Genomic DNA, 20,441 nt, shown 5'->3' on the forward strand with positions numbered 1-20,441 from the left:
AGCAACAGTGATGTAGTTTTCACTTGGCAGCAAGTGGCAAAATGGCCGCCTTCTGATAATTTTGCTGATTAAAAAAAATAAGCTGTGACAAGTCTTATTTTAACCTTACAAGAAAAACAAAATTTATTTCCGAAGAGGAAAAAAAACAGCTTGTGTTTTTTTTTTTTTTTTTTTATTGAACATCCAAACAAGCAAACAGCAGAAAAACAGAAATTAAAAGAAAAGAAAACCCCAATAAAATTATTAATCAATCACAGTTTACATGTTCAAAAGGGAGTAGGAAGAAGTTCAAAACTTAACTAGTCGTACCCTTGTGTTTTTGTCAATATCTTTTGTCATCTAAATTACCTTTTATTATTGATAGAAGTTATACAAATTTAGTGTGGTGTTTGGATAATGGCAATATTTTATTTTTGTATTTATTTATTTATTTTTAAAGGAGCCCTACAGTTGAAAAAAAATTTGAAAAATAATTGCTTTGCAGATGACTGAGTATACAAATATCAAATGTTATACAACTACATGCAATACCTTACCTGCTTCCCTGCGATACATACTTTGAAAACTTCCCACTCGTGTTTCTTTCAGTGCTGTACAGAAAGACAGAAGGCGTCAGAGGAGTCGCGTTATCTCCCGTGTGGTGTTTGAACATGATGGAGGCCAAGGAGGCGTGGCGACGTGTGGACCGTAAAACACCACCACTGCTTTTGTCCTCACATGGAGGAGCGCTGACATGGCCGCGGCAGATAAGAACGGACAGATGTTTTGTGTGCGCGCGCACGTGCGCTAACAGGGGAATTAATTATTTCAGCTGCACTGGACGGCGCTGAAGTCCTTGTGCGGTTTAATCTGGATGATGGGTGCCCAACTGTCCGATATGAGCCCGTTTTACAGCCAGTGTAACGTTAGATAGTTTAAGTGGGAGGGTATTCCCTTAATCATGTGTGGGCCGCCAGACATGATGCAATTCTATCCAAAAATGATCATTTGTATACGACAAATAATGAATATAGATTAGCCTGTGTGTCATCAGTCATACAACAGAATAATATTGTAGCTTTGTGTTTAACAGCCCCATATTTCACACTAAATCCATTGATGAATAAATTGAGACAAAATTGTCATCATTTAATACTTTTTACAACTTTTTTTTTTTTTTTCAACAAAGCCTGGGTTGTTTTGTTGGTTACCCAAAAACTTGAGTCAGTGCATTTTGCACATAACAATCAAACTTTATTTATATAGCACCTTTCATATATACAAATGCAACTCAAACAATTAAAACATCCATAATACAATAAAAAGAAAAAGACCCCAACCACCCCCCCACCCCATATCCCCATGATCGTACTCACAGTCACATACATGCAAAGCTCAACATGGCGGGGCACAGAAGAACCCTGTGAGGAAAGGCACCCATACACAGACATATGTTGGGTTATTTTTTACCCAAGTGTTTTTGTATATATTTGGGCTGTTTTGTATAAAACAACCAATAAAGTTGGGTCAAATTATCCCAAGCTAGCAGGTCAGTCCAATTTTTGACCCAAATTGTTTTGTTTTGTTTTTTTTGTTTTTTTTTGACCCAGTGGTTTTCAGAGTACAATAATCTTTTCTTTTCTTTTCTTTTCTTTTCTTTTTTTTTTTTTTTTTTTTTTTTTTTTTTACATCCTGTATTAGTGTAAGTAAAAAATTACAAATATGAATCAGAAACATGCCTGGAGAGCAATGAGCTCCCAATAACAGGAAGGGTGCAAAAAAATTTTTGTTTTTTCTTTTAAATATCAAAATTACGTACTGTCTGTTAGCTAATAAAGTAAAATAAATGCTGGGTTGTAGGGCTGCACAATATATCGATAAAATATCGATATCGCGATATTGGCCCATGCAATATGCATATCGCAAAGACATGCAATAAGTTTCATATGAAATTTTATGCTTTTATCTGAATTTGACCAGTCAGACGCTAACTAAAATGTGCACTGCCATACAATAGTTGAACATTATTGAGAGGTAATTACAATTAATTAGTTAATTGTTTTGACCCAGCAGATTGGGTTGAAAATGCTGGTTACCATTTTTTTTTTTTTTTTTTTTTTAAGTTGCAGAAAATTTAATGTAACATTCTTAGTGAGGCTGGACGACTTAGTGTCTGCCAATTTTGGACACAGGGGTCCGGGTTGTAATCCTGGTCCGAGCAGACGGCCCACCCACGGAAAATGAGTCGGTTTTGTTGGGAAGGGAATCTGGAGTGAAAAATGTGCCAAAATTATCATGTGAATTACTTGCTCTGATGACCTCTGAGAGGAGAAAGTTGCTTCTACTGTTGGTAATAAAATGAATATTAGTTTTAACCACAGCTAAAGTGGGCTTCTGCATCCTGCGACATTGCGAGAACTCTGGTGGGAATCGTGATAATGCTTCATAAGACGTATCAAGGGGGCAAATTCTATACCCTGCTTCATTTTTCGATCAATGAGAAAATGAAGAAATGTTCAAATTGTCACCTTGCTACGTATTGGCAACACGCAAAATGCAGTTTGTCTCCTCTCACATAAAAATGTGTATACATGAGCCACCTTTGCTCGCACATTTATGCACTACTCTTATTGACACACTCAGAAATACTCTCATATTCACTCACAATCACATGTGACTCTCAAGTGCACTCGCAGGTACACAGAACTCTCACACATTCTCAGGAAACTCACTTTGACTCATGAACAGTCCCACATACTCTTTCACATGCACACAATCACTGGTACGTATTTCTTGCAAAGCACTCTCTCACACACTCAGGCATGTGCTCTCACATTCATTGACTGTCACATGTGACTCAAGCACACTCACAAATACAGTTTCACAGGCACACACATGTATCCTTGCACATAATTCTCACACACACACTCTCAGGAAAAACTCACATTCATTCACCATCACTTATGACACTCGAGCACACACACTTAAACACGCGTAGACACTCCCACTGGTAGGGCATTCTCTCACTGTACTCTCACACATACACTCTTTGGCATATTCTCCCACATTCACTCACTATTGTACATAACTCGCAGGCGTAATCACAAAAACACTCACTGATACGCTTGTACAGCACTCTCACACATACACACAGACTGAAATAAACTCTCACATATTCACTCATGAGCACACATGACACTCAAGCACACGCACACATGCACTTTCACACACACTTCCATTGGCACACATTTTTTTTCACAAACTCTCAACACTCTCAGACATACTGTACCCTCTAAATATACTGACTAGCGCACAACAACACGCACTCTCACAGGCTCTCACACCGTTTCTCACTTGCACCCTATCACACACCTCTCTAACTGCAGAAACACTCTCTTTCACATAGTCATATACACACACTCACACAAAATACTAATCTGCCACTCTCACACAGACACTTTCTTATAAACCTCTCACACATACTCACACTCACACACTATAATGCACTTTTCACACATGCAAAAACACACTCTCGCACACACTTTCATCAACAAATACACACTTTTGTTCTCTCTACCACACGAACACACATTTCTGTTTCATCCAAATTAGACCTCAGCCTCCATCATTGCAGATGAAGATAATTCTTGAAAGTCCAATTGAAAGGGTCACTCAGGAGCGCCTTTAATCTCGATGGCGCTGCAACAGCACTGTTGACTGTCTCGGACGTCTTTCATGTGGAAACAAACGTCTCTGTTTCCACATTTCCTTTGTTGCTCATGTTTGACACAAATGCTTTTACAATCTCCGAACCCTATGTGAATCCTTAACCACTAGAGGGAGCCTGTGTACAAACTTTACAATTACCTATGGGGTGCATATTGCCTGGGCTGGAACAGATTAATGGCGCTTTCATTCATTTCAATGTGGAAAGGCACCACTGCATACCCAATACAATAACTTAATAAGGAATAATATTGCATTGTTTTTTGTTTTACACGGTAGACAAAGCATAATATTGTAACAATTTTTTAATTAACAATTATCTTTAGAAAAACTCTAAAAGTACAAGTAAAATAATTAAAATAATTCCTGAAAAAAACGTTATTTTAAATTATGAAATATACATTTCTCACAAAAACAATTTAAAAGCATCAATGTACCTAAAAATGTGGCATAAATAAAACAGTCAAAGTAACATTTCACATATTTAATGATTAAATAAAATACAATTATTAGTCATATGCTAACAGAACTGTATATTTCAGTTTGAAGCAAGATCAAAATACAAATAGTGCCAGTCACCACGAAGTTTCCACAGTCGTAAGAAGTTGTTTTAATCCTTTATACGTACAGTATGTACAATATATTGTTGGTGGACATTCAGTACATATATACACACATACACACAGATATATGTGACAGGATCTATTATGATGCAATCGTCATAAGAGTTCACAAAGACTGACAAAGAACAACCCCACCAGATTATTTTCCCACACAGGTCATTTATTATTTGCCTCGATAAACTCGTCTGTCTTCAGTTTTTGTCACATCAAAGCAGTAAACCTGTGCAAAAAAAAAATCATATAGCCACAGCATTAGGTACATGTGCACAATCAAATGAGCTCCAACACTCCCGTCAGACCGTCTAGCTTTTTTTTTTTCTTTTCTAAATTCTCATGCTCATGGCTCATATTATAATAATTTAAAAAAAAAAAAAAAAAAAAAAAATCTATTTACCGCCATCTGGTGGCATCTATAGGCAATTACAAGCCTTTGAGGTGGGCGTCAATTAGATTTGTGTTTTATTTAATCTGATGGGACTGTCCACTTTTGTCAACATTCATCATGACAATGTGCAAAAAGATTTCCAAGCAGACAGACGGCTTGTGAGTCATCAGCTCAAGTGTGTTTACATCAACTTTCATCATCATAATTGCTGTCATTTGCTCAAGACACTTTTGATTTCTGCACTAAACTAAATAAATAAATAATCACCCCAAAATGACCATTTGTTTCTTGTACAATTTAACTGCAGTAGAACCTAAACTGTTGGTTGGTTGGTAGAGAACACATGAATGCATGAGGAGCAATAAGGCAATGCTACATCTATTTTTTTTTTTCAAGGCGGAAAAGTTGTATATTTTTGAGGAAAAAGAAGTCACAATATTCAGAGAATATTATAGACTAAATTTTGACTTTAATTTTCTAAAATGACATAAAGACTTTTTATTGTGAAAAAAACCCATCTGATTCTACTAACTTTTTTCTAAAAAAAAAAAAAAAAAAAAAATTCACATTCCCTCCAAAATATATTATTAATAAGAGATTCTGTGAACTTATGTTTGCAAAAAGACAAATAATTGGGAGGAAATGGATTACATATTTTGAGGGGGGATAAAAACTCCTGATCTTCCAATAATAGTTTGGTTTTTAGTAAAGGTTTATCCAACTTTTTTTATTTTTTTTTTTTACTCCAATTTGTGGTATCACGAGTTTTAATGGTAAAAATATGTCTTTTTAAACTCTAAACAAATATGACTATTTTATTTTTTTTTTAATACAATTTCTAACAAAAAGTCAAATTATTATTTCAATAAATAGGGGGGGGGGGATAAATCTAAAAGCAATTCATTAAAAAGCTTTTTTTTTTTCTTTTTTTTTTTTTTTTTAAGACAAAAACATTAATTCCAAAAACAATCTTGAACTATGACTTTTCTTCTCAAAAATATTCCTTTATCTTCCTAAGACTACATATTCATTTCTATTTTCAGTGTCATATAAACTCTCATATAAGTAAAACCCTGTTGGAAAGCTCAATGACATGTTTTTTATTCTTTCAAAATGTATTGAAAGTGAAAAGCAGCCTTCTTGCTGCTTTTGAGTATAAATTAAAAAACGAAATCCAGTGATAGCAGCCAAACAAACAAGGCAACGTCTTTCCTGCTTCCGTCTTTATGACGTCGGTAGCCCCGCCCCCATTAAGCCGTCCGTCGCTTTGACCTCGTCTGCCCTTCTCGTCCTCGTCACTCCTCAAGCGCGTTTGCTCCTCACATGATGTCGAGGACATCGCAGGGCACGAAGCCTCGCTTCTTGCCGCTCGCCACCCTGATGAAGCCGTTGCTTTCGTCCTCGTCGCTCACGCAAATCTAGTGTGGAAAAAATATCATATTTACTCATTTAAACATGTACATTGTTGCACATGATTAAAATGTGATAAACGGATGTAATTTTCACCTTTTCCACGGAAAAAAAAATGTAACCATGTGCAAATGAAAATGAAGGTCATTTACTGTTTGTGAAGGAAAATTGTATTTTTTGGCCTAAAAACAGTCATTTAAGATGGAAAAATGTTAAACTATTAAATGTGAAGTACTGACATTTATGGCAACAATGTGAGTTAGCAGTGCTAACTGTGCTAACTTAGCACAAAAAAAAAACAAGCAAGCATGTTATTTGGTTCAAATCAATTTGCTGTTTTTACTTGGGGTGCAATACAAGATTATGTAAATTCATATTTCTTAGTTTGTCAAATGTGGGAAGGCCAACTTTCACCAAAGTTGCCCAAATTAAAATTTTATCGAAGGTAACAACCTTCAAATGGAATTTTGAGTTGTCCGGTGTGGCACGAAAGGCAACAACGTAATTTACAAGGCAACATCAGTTTACTACTACTACTACTACTACTACTACTAATAATAATAATAATAATAATAATAATAATAATAATAAAAACGATAATACGTACATGTAATAAAATGATAAATAAATGAATAAAAACGATAAATCGTGTTGTTTTGGGACAACCATGACACATTGAGTGATAGCGTTATTACAAAGTTTGTCCAGCAGAGTGCGCTCTCACCCTTTTGCTGACAGTTCAACAGTGCGAGGACCTTCTCATAATTTTAACTTCCGGTATTTTGTGTAAAGCTCACAAAGCCTTCAAAACAAGTTCCATTTTCTAACAGGCCACTTTAAGGATAAGTCGGTGTATGACTTTGTTGCACAATTGGGATGAAAATGGTTCAACTAATTATTCTAACTGAAAATGTTTGTTTGTTTGTTTGTTTGTTTGTTTGTTTGTTTGTTTGTTTGTTTGTATTCCAATCAGTGGCTGGCCATGCATTTGCTATCCTTTAACAACACCACTCACATCAAAATTATAAAATAACATCAATATTATACAAAACACAATGTAAGCGAATTTACATCATCTACAGTACTTCACAATCACTCAAATGTCAAACATGACAACTACAACAACAACAAAAGACTGATTCCATTCCATAAGCACAATTTAATTGCGGTTGCTCTACTTCATGGTGAGGTTCGTACATTTCAAGGCCAAATTGAAGGAGCTCTCAAGTGCTGTTACAAACACATCCAAATGTTCCAGATCATTTTGTGTGACCTGTGTTCTCCTTAAGTGATCACATTACGTAGGTCGCGAAGCTTTTTGGGAACGCGCCGATCTCGTGTTTGGATGTCTTCATGTCCGTTGAGGGTTCGCTAACTCGACTTCTCCTCTAGAGTCCCGGCATAAAAGCATTGTGGGAAAAAGGGACGACTCATTAAAACGCACGCATATTTGACGGATAAGTCAATTGCGTGGGCCGAAAAACTTGTGATGAGACGACGCGAGGGCGAGTGACAAAAGAGGCCTCCTGGGAGCAGCGCGAGTTCTTTGAAGATAGTTTGGTATGTCAAATATTCGTTTGATAAGCTCTGAACATTGATCATAAATGACACAGTGGTATAACGTGGATGTGGAATTTTGAAATGTCAGGAAAGGTCACACTACTTCTTCAAATCTTGTTATTTGTTCTCTCATTTATTTTGGATATATTTCCTCTGTCGGCCACTAGATGGCATTACGCCATTATGTTTGACACTACATTCCAAAGAAGTATTTCAAGTTCAACTTATTTCTTGCTGAAGATTATTTCAATCCTGCTTTTTGTGCCTACAGTAAGCAATGGCCGTTGGTTCATTTTATAATGTACATCTTTGGCCATATGTTCTCTCTCTCTCTCTCTCTCTCTCTCTCTCTCTCTCTCTCTCAAAAATGTGCTTAAAGACCTTTAAGAATAAAGGTAAATACATGTTCCTGCTTGTATCATAAATATGTTGGGCAAGGTTCTGTATATGTGTGAGGAGTGAATAAGGTCTGAAACAGGGCAGGGCAAAGATTAGAGTCTCTTCTTTCATCATATCTGTTTCAGTTTTGCAGCAATTAACATTAGAATATAGCTAAGTTTCATCATTATTCACAAATCTGTTTAAAACTGTGGGGAAAACAGCTTGTTGCAACATGGCCACAGTTGATCTCTTATACTCTGCTACCACCTGCTGGACGTTTTTGTAATAACTACCATTGATTCAAGTGTTCTCTTCAGTTCAGAGGCTGCATTAAAGCTTTCTGTATGCTCCAGCATAAAAAAAAAAAAAAAAAAAACTCTGTGGGACTAGGGTAATATTTAAAGTAGAACGTGTTTATACGTCTTTGGGAGCAAATGAGTTTTAAATACCAAACATATTCTTTATTCATAGCTAAAAATCTTTATGTTTGTGGGGAAAGCTGTATTATGGAAGTGCAGTTTTTGTCCTTGGTAGAGGTAAAACAGACCAAATACCTGTCCCTCCTTCAGCGTGATCTGGCCCTGCTCCCGGCAGCCGATGAACGTCCGGTTACACCTAAAAACCTGGTCTCCCGCCCGCAATTGATGAGCAAAGGATGCAGGGAAGAAACCGATCCTGTCCTCAATAACCCCCTGGAAAATATCAAACAGATGATAGGTGACACATGAGTTGTTGTTCTTTTGTTGTCGGCTTCAGCGTTATTGGTTTGACTTGCAAAATTCTCCAAACAGGCCAGATGTCTGTTTATCCACAGCCTGATGAGAAGCAGCAGTTAAATGCACAATGAGTTAGCTCATGGTCTGCTAGCAGCATGCCGCCTCTGTGCAGGCATCTTTTATCTCGCTTTTATTAGGATTCCATATACACAATCTTTTTTTTTTTTTTTCTTGCTATCATTTACTGCTCGGCTCATCCATCAATTCATTTCTTACAGGTTCGTTTATTTGTAATTGGGGAAAACACACACACTTATTATTGCCTTGGAAAGGCTCCAAAACAATTCATTCTTCATAATAGGATCAAAAAGTCACGGTGCGTAAAGGTAATTTAACGCTTACCTTCCACCAATCATCATTGGTGTCATCAACAAGCAAAATTCGGTCTCCCGCCCTGCAATAAAAAAGTCAAAACAAAAGGAGAAATGAGACAAAAATGTATTTATTTTCCAAATGAATATAGTATTGTGTGATATTGAACATTTTTTTCCCATTTAATGAACCACATTCCTGAGTTAGCATGCTCACTGCTAGGAAAGCTAGCTACATTTTAGCTGTTATTTGTCCTCATTTTTTATTTATTTATTTTTTTAACATTTGTGCATTATTCATAGGTAAATTAATAAGAAAATGGCCTACGCTCGTGGGTGAAATAAAACAGCCGTTCTAATTTAAAGAAATATGTTTCTGAGTTACAGCAATGAGGTCTTGAAGAAAGCTAGCTAAGGCTATGTTTTTTTTTTTAAAGATGAAACCCACTTCCAACAAAGATTAAATATTGATTTTTATAGCTGCCGTGTGTAACTTCTTTTGATCCGTAGGCCTGCTTTAACTATGTCATTAACAATTTTTCTTTAATTACAGGTCAATTGAATGGGTTTGTCACCTATGACCAATGTTTAAGAAAGACAAGGTAAACAACAATGAAATCTTGACCTAGCATGAAGTTTTTGAAGTTTATTGAACATATGCATATATACATATATAATTATATAAACACATAAACAAATAAAGAAAGTTAAAAGTAAAAATAAAAGAAACATCCAATAAATATCGATTTATATGTTCAAGGGAGTAGGAAGAAGTTGAAAACTTATCCAGTCCTACCCCTTATTCTTCATATCCTATCACTTATTTACAATAAATTACATTTTAATAAAAGAAAATATATAATCCTACTCATATAACGTATAAAAAAATATAAAAAAAATACACAATAGTAACACACATATATACAAATTTCATTACACTCATATTGATACATCAAAGAAAAATAAGTAAATAAATAAATCATTTCTACAATTTTCTTAACTCATGTCTGATTTAAATAATAATATTGAACTTTACTTTTAAACATTTTTTTAAATTCAACAAGTGAATTACATCTTTTCAGGTCAGTTCCCAAGTTATTCCACAAATTAACTCCTTTAACGGAGACACCTTTGCTTAATATTTGTTCTTGTTTTGGGTTTTTTGTACACACTTGTACCCCTTATCTCATAAGGACAGTGTCTAATTTCAAACAACTTTTGAGTACTGTGGCAGAGTAGATTATTGTATACTATTTTAAACTCAACCAAGTCATAAAATTTCATTGTATTTAATTTAATAAATAGTGGATGTGTTGATTCTGTATATTTTGATCGATTAATAATCCTTATGGCTCTTTTTTGCAATTTAAAAACAGCGTCGGTATTTATTTTATATGTATTTCCCCAAATTTCCACACAATAGGTCAAATAGCATGCTAGTAAAGCTAGCTAAATCTTCATTTTGTTTATCCTCGATTTCTGTATGCTTTATGCCTTGTTCACTGACAAATTAATGAAAAAAAATACAATAATTCAGGTGTATACAGTGATATATTAAAAAAATATATATACTGTTTCTCATTTAATTAAATAGATGTAGCACAACGGAATTCTGCTTTTGTTGCTAGCTGCTAGGACATACCATTTTAGCTAGTTTTTAAATATTTGTTGTTGTTTTTTTGTTTTAAATGTTGATTTTGAACAGACATTAACACATATTTCTCTTTCTGCCCAATTGAACAAATCTTCCACCTTGTTAAATATAATTTCTTTTAAACAACAAAATGTAAGTGCTACATGGAAATATCTCAACTTTAATCCAAGAAGGGTGAATGTAACAACTAAGCTACAATGTTTGCGATGAAAATAGGTAGCGTCGCCAGAAAAGAAGTTGTTTATCATCATCATGTCATTCGCACCAATCCGTCTTACTGCGAGGAATTCTTCTTTTCCAGGAAAATCGTGAATCACTGTACCGCATGTCTGTGTGCGTTGTAGTAATTACAAGCATCTGCTCACAGTCACTGTTGGTTGGCAACGTTTGATGCATTTTTTTTTTTTTTTATAAAAGGAAAAGGAACATTTCTACTGAGGAAAATGTGGGTTTTTACGTAATTTCCCCCATTTCCACCTCTTGTGATTGTTGGAGTGTGCCGTTATCCTGGTCATAATCACTGTTACTGAGAAAACACGGTTCAGCGTGGACAAAAAAAATATACATTTCCACATTCAAAAGATGAAATGAACCATGTGAGCATCTTCAGAAAAGGAGCTGGTGAAAATTTCTGAAACTTGGACATGGCAGTTCTCATCATCATTACAATCACCACATTGTTGAAGTAATCACATAATCAAGCACAAGTGGAACTCCTCGGAAAAACTGATTTTCTCACAAGTAAAATTAATGAATATTTGATGAAGTTTTTTTTTTAACCCAAATTTTGTGTTGCATATGCTGATTAAAGTGGGAGTGATTGAACCTGTTAGCAGAACACAGGGATCAGGTATAATACTGGGTTAGTGAATTACACACGTGTGTCTCATGCCCTTCAATCCGTCTGAGCAATTTGGTGGGAACAAGAACAAATGGGTGCTTGAGAAGAAGGACTGCACATGACTAGTGCTTCACTTCCTGTTTTAAGAGCCTGCTCCAAAGTGTGTCGAAGCGTGCAGTGTCTGTAATGATCTGAAATGCTACGAAAAAGACCTATCCAATAGGAAAGTAGTAATTGGTGTCAAGGAAATATGTACCTTGTACCTCTACTACTTGTACTTTTCCTACTTCTACTAGTACCTCTACTACTTGTACTTCTACGTCTACTTCTGATACTTCTACTCCTACCCAATAGGAAAGTAGTAATTTGTTTCAAGGAAATATGTATCTTGTACCGCTACTATTTGTACTTCTCCCTCTACTACTTGTACTTCTACTTCTGTTACTATCCAATCGGAAAGTAGTAATTTGTGTTAAGGAAGTATGTACCGAAGCTTCTATTTGTACCTCTACTACTTGTACTTCTACTACCTGCACTTGCACGAGGGTGGTGTGGATCAGTGGTAGAGTGTTCGTCTCCCAAACCAGAGGTCGTGGGTTCGATCCCATGCCATTGTGACCACGTCAAAGTGTACAGTACTTGAACAAGATGCTGAACCCACAGTTGCTCCTGATGCTGCAACATCAGTAATCGAACGTAAAGCACTTTGAGGGCCTTTTAAGGTGGATAAGCGCTATATAAATGAAGTACCATTTGCTCTACTTATGCTATTTATACCATTATCTAATAGGAAAGTAGTAATTTGTGTCAAGAAAGTATGTACCTTGTACCTTTTACTTTTGCTACTACTACTCTTCCTTCTTTGTATTTTCCGACAGTCTGTTCGCACTGTGGCACCACGCTGCCTCTCACAGGTCAATTTTGGTACTACAACAGACATACGCGTGTGGGCTGTTTATAATCTTGAGTACACAACACACACAACAGTAAGAATACACTTGACAGATATTTTTTTTCTCATCATCAGGGGAGTCGGCCACTTTTTAAAAATCGGTTAAGTGAGAGCCGCAGGAATTAATTGATCAAACAAACATTGTTGTTATCATGACTCAACCAAAACGTCATCGGCAGTCCCGAGACAGCTGTTACACGTGCTAGTGACAGCGGATGTTGACATGGGGGTTGTGCATGTGTCCGTGCTCAAAGAGCCTGTTCGAAAAATCCTCGTGACGGAAGAGTAGAACTGGCTAAGAATGTCGTAGTAGTGATCATTTAAAAATGCAAATACTTGCAGAGACGTAACATAAATACAGTATCGCATATTGATATTTAACTTTCCTACATTGTTGGTAATTCTAGAAAAAACAATGGGTTGTGTTTGTGCGTGTGTGCAAAACTAGCCTCATCTCCAGGTCATGGCTCTCTTGGGCAGTAAAACTGTACAAGGCCACGTAGGTGTTGAGCTGCAGTGCATCTTCGCTCTCTTCCAGCTAGACACACAAACGCACACAGAGCAACAACAACGACACGTGAGTTGGCTCTCAGGGGCGAGTTCCACACTGCACCTGAACACAACTACAACACGCCGGCTTACAGTGAACCTGCTTCAAGCACATCGAACAAACCGTATCTGACTACAGTTTAGGGAAAACTAAGCAGCGGGCTAAATATTTCATGTTACATTTTTGTGTCATTTTATTTTCTAACCACATAAACATAGCAAATTATAGCTTGAAGTCGATTACTGTAATCATCATTTGGCACTTGACCGCCTCGCTGAGATCAACAGGTCGTTAGCCGGCGTAACAAACTAACAGTGGTGCCTCAAGTGTGTGGAAATATTTTACTGAGCTTGTTTTAGGAGGTGAAAATGAGCGTTGACAACAAAACAAATACATAAAGTAAAATAAATACAATGCGGTTGATCATTCAGCATCAGTTCGTTTATCATCAGCTAATGGTCGACTATACAAAAAAAAAGTTGAAGTCGTTCAACCAGTAATCTCATTTTGGTGGAGGAGATCCAATTTTTATTATTATTTTTTTGGTCTTTTTATGATTGGAAGTTGTCAGAGAACTGTTGGCCCAATTAGCACCAGCCCGTAAAAATGTTGTGTGTTCTTTTTTTTTCTTTTTTTTTGTCAGTTCTATCACAGACACCTCAAGTGCCTTCTACATTTCACACTCCTTGAAAGAAAATTGTGTGGGGAGAAATGACAGTGAACTCAAGAAAAACACAAGTGGTATTTTGTCAAGATGGCGGAACTTCGCTTTCCTTGAGGCGCCAGGTAGTAATGAAGTTATGTGTCATCCACAAGGACTGGCTGATGGATAGCTTAGAAGCAAGCACAAGGCGAAGTGCCTGTGTGGCCTCTGGGGACAGAAATAATAATAATGGCAATAATAACTGGACTAGTCGAAGGGTAACGACCAATCACGCCTCACTTGCTTTCTAGTTTTGGTCATGTGACATTCACAAGCTGAGCCCTTCGGCACTGGGTTGTCATTTTCAGTTAACAGCAAGTGGCAGTAAGGCAAAATGGCCGCATGAGATGGATAAAAACGGGTGAATTTTGATGTCCTGTCCACAAACACAATATTAATCAAAATACTGTGTTTAGACTAGTGGGGCTACCTAGAACATATTATTGTAAAGTGAACTAGTAATTCATTCATTTTAAAATATGATCTATTACATCAACGTATGTTTGTTTTTTCTTTTTTTTAATATAATCACAGATCTAGTAATCGCTACTTATGTTACATAGGTCAACAGGAGGCTGACATATTTGGCCGCCATCTTTCTGCAACAGATGCCCAAAGGAAACCAACTTGGCGAGTGTCGTGAGCCTCTCGTGGTAGTTACAGCTAGTGTCGAACCCAAAGAGCCGACCACCACTTACCTTCCATAGCTAGCTAGCAGGTGGTTATCTCTCGTCCCGTGTTTCGGGGTTCCGCAACGCGTCTCCCTTTGCTTTGCGCTCACTGGCGTTTGATATCTTCTGATCCTAGCTGCTCTTGTTAGCCACTTCAGCTAGCTCTTGCTCGCCACTCCAAGCTAGCCGTTCGTTAGCCACTCCAGCTAGTTTTTGCTAGCCACTCTTGCTCGCCACTCCTGCTAGCTCCTGCTACTAGCCGCTCTTGTTAGCCACTTCAGCTAGTTTTTGCTAGCCACTCTTGCTCGCCGCTCCTGCAAGCCGCTCTTGTTAGCCACTCCAGCTAGTTTTTGCTAGCCACTCTGGCTCGCCACTCCTGCTAGACGCTCTTGTTAGCTATTCCAGCTAGTATTTGCTAGTCACTCTTGCTCGCCGCTCCTAATAGCTGTTCGTTAGCCACTCCAGCTAATTTTTGCTAGCCACTCTTGCTCACCGCTCCTCTTAGCTGCTCTTTAGCCTCTCCAGCTAGTTTTGGTAGCCACTCTTGCTCGCCGCTCCTGCTAGATGCTCGTTAGCCACTCCAGCTAGTTTTTGCTAGCCACTGTTGTTCGCTGATCCCGCTAGCTGCTCGTTAGCCACTCCAGCTAGTTTTTGCTAGCCACTCTTGCTCGCCAATCCAGCTAGCTCCTGCCTGCTTGCTCGCGGGGCTCACTTACTCCAAATAATAATTATTAGTAATTGGTGGTAGGCTGCGTAGTGATTTCTCTCTGAGTCACCATAGTGCATGCCCTTCAAAATCATTGAATTCTATTAGTTCACCACTGGATGGCACTAAATCCTACATGCTGTCCCTTTATCATAATTTTTTGCTTATTATCTTAGTGAAACCACGTGGCTGAACTGCCATTTTCCAACAGAGCCTCCTTCTCTTTGAACCTTTGCCGAATCTAACGGACATGTCGGAGGACACGCTAACAGCACGCCGCCAGCGTGTGCGACGCATTCGAGTCTCTTCCCCTTTGTGAAGCGAGCGGACGTTTGTGTGTTTGCCTTGTATGGTTATTTGTTCACTTTTATGTTTGCCCGCATATCTGTGGTCTATTTTCCCGCTGACAACGAAGATAAACATGCCAAACTAAAAAAGTAAGCAAAAAATGCACTCAAAAAGCTCCTCGGCGCATTCCATCAGGCAGAAAAGATAAAGCGGGGCTTTCATCATCGCCCTACAGGAATTGATAAGATGTTTTTTTTGCTGCCTGACTTGAGTTGTCTTTACTGCAGAGAATAAAGTAGCAGAAGGCCCGCAGACCAAAGCCGTGAGGTCAAGGCTTGGCTCTATCAGCGCAGGCCTGCCGTGCTTGTGTCAGCTCCAATTTGATTTGTTACCGCAGGAAAAAGAACTTTTCCCTCCATTTCCTGGGAACTGAAGCGATTATGGCGGAGGGCACTCAAGACAAGATGAGTGATGCGATGCTGCATTTTTACACTCTTTGGTGTATCGAACAAAGCCAAAGATTTGAATTGTGCGTCCAGACATATCTCACCTCAGAATTGTGGTGTGTTCTCTCTGACTGATGGTGGTAGAGTTCAGCCCCGTTCTCAAGGACTGCGAAAACTGAGTGAAAATAAACACACGTTAAATTGCATAAATGGGTTGGGGGGGAGGGGAAATGATGCACTCCCATATGTGTCCAATATGTGCTTTGTTATTGTTTTTTATCCTGGTGCCGGGCCATTTTGATTGTTTGATGTCTTATAAGCCTATGAGGGCTGGGTGTATTATTGTACGCATGTCACAATAATGAAAAATAATAATAATAAAAATGTCAAATGTCATGTGTGTGACAAATCAGATTGATCACTTCAATACCGACCTCAAAATCAGTGTTAAAATTACACTTAGGGGGTTGAAATAAACCCTCAAACATATCGTGCCAATATTTTAGCATTCCAGTTTTTACTGTTGGTGTATGTAATAAGTCTTAGATTCTCATAACACAAATAGAACTTTGGACTGAAAATGAACATGTATTTCCAATCCACTTATGTCAAGTTTTACATGATTAGTACTGGGGGGGCACTTGAAAAAAAAAATGTAATAAGGATTTATTACATAATAATAATCATGTAATAAGCATTTTTATTATACATATTGGTAAAAATGTTATTACAATATCGGTTAGGATTTTTTAATTACATAATTGGTGAAATTATTACATTATTGAGCTTAGTTACATTTTTGATTGAGTTAAGTGTAAATTTTATTAGATTTGCAGGCGTTACATTTTCAGGAAATTATTATTATTATGTAGATACATCTACAATGTTAGCAATAATATTCACAGCTATTGATGACTATACAAAAATGCATCGTAACTGGGAAGGTTGGCAGTGAATGATTATTACATTGTAATTGTAATATTGGGGGGGGGGGGGGGGAAATGCAATCAGATTTTTTTCAAAATTGTTCAACCCAAGCTTCAATCTATACTTTAGTTGTTACACTTTGGAATAGAGACATTTTGATCTTCCTGCACCAATGAATGCCTCTGATTGGGTCAGTGCTTTGCCCTTCAATGCGGAGATGATTATGTACTGTCGCTCAAATAACAAAAAAAAACAAAAAAAACATTGGCACCAATACTCATGTTCCAATAATTATTGTGTTTTCATCCGCAAAATGTGTCCAGCTCAGTGGGGGAAGAAAAGGGGGGGCCCTCATTTGATGGATGGCAGAATCCAGACAAATCTCAATGGCGGGAAATGTTTCTACAGCCCCGTCGCTACACGGCTAGCTGGCTACTCACCATCATCGCTGTGTTTTCTTGTCAACGCTTGTCTGCTGCCATGAGCCGTCGCCTCTTCCGGAACGTTATCTAAGTCACTGGCCTGAAAGACAAATTGGTTTGAATTTCTTCATTCAATGACATTTTTAAATCATGTTTCTATCTGTTTCCGTTTTGCAGCAATTAGCATTAGAAGAGAGCTAAGTTTCATCAGTTTTCACAAATCTATTTAAAATTGTAAGTAATTGAGCATTTTTTTCAAGATGGCCCTGGTTGATCTCCTTTGCTCTGCTGCCACCTGCTGGCCGTTTGTATAATAACTTTCATTTCTGCAACCGTTCTTTGTAGTTGAGAGGCTGCATCAAAGCCTTCTGTAAGCTCTAGCATAAAAAAAACAACAACAACAACAACAAAAACGTATAAATACGTCTTTGGGACACTTAAAACATAAAAAAACGTATTTACACGTTATTGGGAGCAAATGAGTTTATTATTGGCATGTGGTGTTACGTATTTTTAAATACTGTCACTTTTACACCCATTTATCTAATTGTTGTAAACATTCAGTAGTGTGCCAACTATTTGGGATCGAAGAGTTTTCCGAGAATGAAGCCTTCGTAAGCGATTGGTGCCTGTCTAAAACCGCCACTGTTCCATGCACAGATGCAGAGTTGTAGCATTTATAATCAGCCCAATTCATCTCCAGCTGTAAACGCGAGCGCGTGCACAACAGCTCGCTTCATGACTGCTTGGACCAGAATGCCTTTATTGGTAGTGTTTATGGCTCCGCAGAGGTGGTATCTATTTGCTCCATCAGCTACAAGATGTCAGCGGCACCAAATAAACAAAGCGTCTGAGGTGGCCCGACAGTCGGGCGCGTGGTGCCCGGCCGCATGCGAGAAGGATAAATGGGATGTTTAAAAACAACGTTTTATAATTGGTGTGGCTTTATGAGTGTCATTAAGGGTCACTCACGGGTACAAATGAACAGGGTGAAAGGCGGTCGACAAGTGTCCACTTCACAGCAGTGATCTGCGATCACTCTGGCCAACATTGTTACATCATCCACCCGTGGAGGTTTGCTTGAAGTTCCTTATAAACATACTTTCCGCACTTTGATCTTCTACGTGGACTCCAATAAGCCTATTTTTGCTTCTGCATTGTCAACGGTTTTGTGACTCTCACTCGCTGATTTTTAAGGGAATGAGAGGAGCCGCTTCTATTTGCCAAGAAATTAGTTTAGTGTGTTCACGCCCACAACGGTAAATGAATATTTCAAAGTATGTCATCTGTGTGATGCCATTTGGAATTCTCTTTCATGTGAATCGAGTTCCTCCAAATTTCACTGAACTTCACCATCTCAGAGGTGATTCAACTTTAGGGATTTATTTGTACAGGGATGTCCTCGAGTTCCGTTCTTACACTAGCGATGTAACCCGAATTTCGAATATCCCCATTAAAGTCAATATTTACATCAAAATAATTTGCATAAAAAAATCTAAAATACATGAAAATAGAAAAAAATAAAATGCTGGACTGAAGCCCAAGTCTTTGCCGATGTTCGTCAGTGTCTCCTTTTTGCCATCTTTTTATGATGTCTAGCTTCGTTTCCATAGTAATTGCTTTTCTTTTGGCTGGACCAACATTGATAAAAGATGTAGCTTTCTTCTTTGGGGTCATGACTGTCATGGTTTGGGTTGGTGTTGGGTTGATTTTGTTACTTTTGTCAGTGTTCAGGTTTAATTTTGATTACATTTGATTTTGTCCTCATGTTTATTTAAGTTCAGTCATGATCTGTGTTTTGCGTTGTTGTCCTTATGTGTCTCCCGAGTCTTGTCAAGAATTGTCATGTCCACCTGTGTTTGCCTGCCCTTCCTCATGTGTCAACCAATCAGCATCCTTTGTCCATGTATTTAGTTTCTTGTCTCCCCGCTGTCCTTGTCGATTCATTGTTGTTTTCACCCTGTCATGCTGCTGCTTTTTTCTTTGTTTTTTTTTTGTTTTTATTGCCTTGTATTTTCCCCAATGTATTGCTTTGCTTACCTTTTGGATTTCGCTTTTGTTTTGGTGTAATTAAATTCCCTTCTTACGTCACCTCTACCTCCTCGCCCCGGTTCTCTGCATTTGGGTCCACAACCACACCTAAAACTTGATAATGACGTGGGAAAAAAAAGAGGGCAAAAAGCCAAAGATACTCCCACAAGTGAACAAGCACTAGCACTAGCTAAGGGCTAAATAGCGAACGAGGGGAAAACACTGCGGGCTAGGAGCCAAATGGCGGACCGGGCCAAAACTGCACACCAGGCGAACCGTTGTAAAGTTGAAACATCTTAGGTCCAGTACGCCTTAACTTGAGGACTCCCTGTATTTGATCCAAGTTAGGAACTGATAACCACAATTAGCTCTTTGACACAGCAAATGCTAAAGATATTAAAATCAACTCCTTACCGAGTTTCTTTGTGGCGACTCCGAGCCACTGGCCCGTTTGGCCTTTTGGGCCAATGACGTCCCAAACCTGAGCGCCTCGTAGACGGGGTCCACTTTATTGCCGCAAGCTGGGTTGGAACATAAGACGGGTGTTTGAAAAGCCGAGTGAACAGAAGATTTTGGCCACTCACCAATTGGCATGACTTCTTTGATGCAGCCGTACTGTTCCTGGATCAGTAACGGCGAGCTGTAGTATCGCCGAAAACCTTTTGGCTGGGAAGAGACAAAATTATACAGCGTTAACGTGAGATGGGGAACAGACTGGACTAGTCACCGGCCAATAGAATGAGCGATATTCTATATTGATATTTGGTCCCTTCCCAAGTGTCAAAGTTCAACACCAAACTGAACCAAAACAGACAAATAACAAGCAGTGATGGGAATAGCATCAGACCAAGACCTTGGTGCAAAAATGTAGTCATGGAAATGGTCTCAGTCGCTGAGCAAGTTAATGGAGAAGCGACGGAAATAAGCACTCGAAATTTCACCTTGGCGGAAATTGCCATTAGATGTGAATTAAGAGAAAGTGAACGAAATCATGCATGACTGTCATAAATCATCCGTCCAAATCTACAGATGGCTTTCAGAGGGAAAAAAATGGGAGACTAAAGTGGTGTGACCTCAAATGAGGACACCACGACTGAGA

The 20,441-nt window shown here is 38.1% G+C and overlaps 1 protein-coding gene across 4 annotated transcripts in view; it reads right to left on the reverse strand.

Moving 5' to 3' along the window:
* Window positions 1-5,638: 5,638 nt before the first annotated feature.
* stac (SH3 and cysteine rich domain) overlaps window positions 5,639-20,441 on the reverse strand; it is a 33,121-nt gene continuing 18,318 nt past the window's right edge. For all 4 annotated transcript variants that reach the window (XM_077539891.1, XM_077539892.1, XM_077539893.1 and 1 more), the window contains 8 exons: window positions 19,927-20,008; window positions 19,757-19,863; window positions 17,330-17,411; window positions 16,067-16,137; window positions 13,048-13,136; window positions 9,183-9,234; window positions 8,619-8,756; window positions 5,639-6,131 (listed from right to left, as the gene is read on the reverse strand). In XM_077539891.1, the coding sequence (XP_077396017.1) occupies window positions 6,033-6,131; window positions 8,619-8,756; window positions 9,183-9,234; window positions 13,048-13,136; window positions 16,067-16,137; window positions 17,330-17,411; window positions 19,757-19,863; window positions 19,927-20,008 (720 nt within the window). In that variant the 3' untranslated portion in view covers window positions 5,639-6,032. The remainder of the gene's footprint in view (window positions 6,132-8,618; window positions 8,757-9,182; window positions 9,235-13,047; window positions 13,137-16,066; window positions 16,138-17,329; window positions 17,412-19,756; window positions 19,864-19,926; window positions 20,009-20,441) is intronic.

This window comes from Festucalex cinctus, chromosome 12 (genome assembly GCF_051991245.1).
Source record: "Festucalex cinctus isolate MCC-2025b chromosome 12, RoL_Fcin_1.0, whole genome shotgun sequence".
In the NCBI taxonomy this organism is placed as follows: domain Eukaryota; kingdom Metazoa; phylum Chordata; class Actinopteri; order Syngnathiformes; family Syngnathidae; genus Festucalex; species Festucalex cinctus.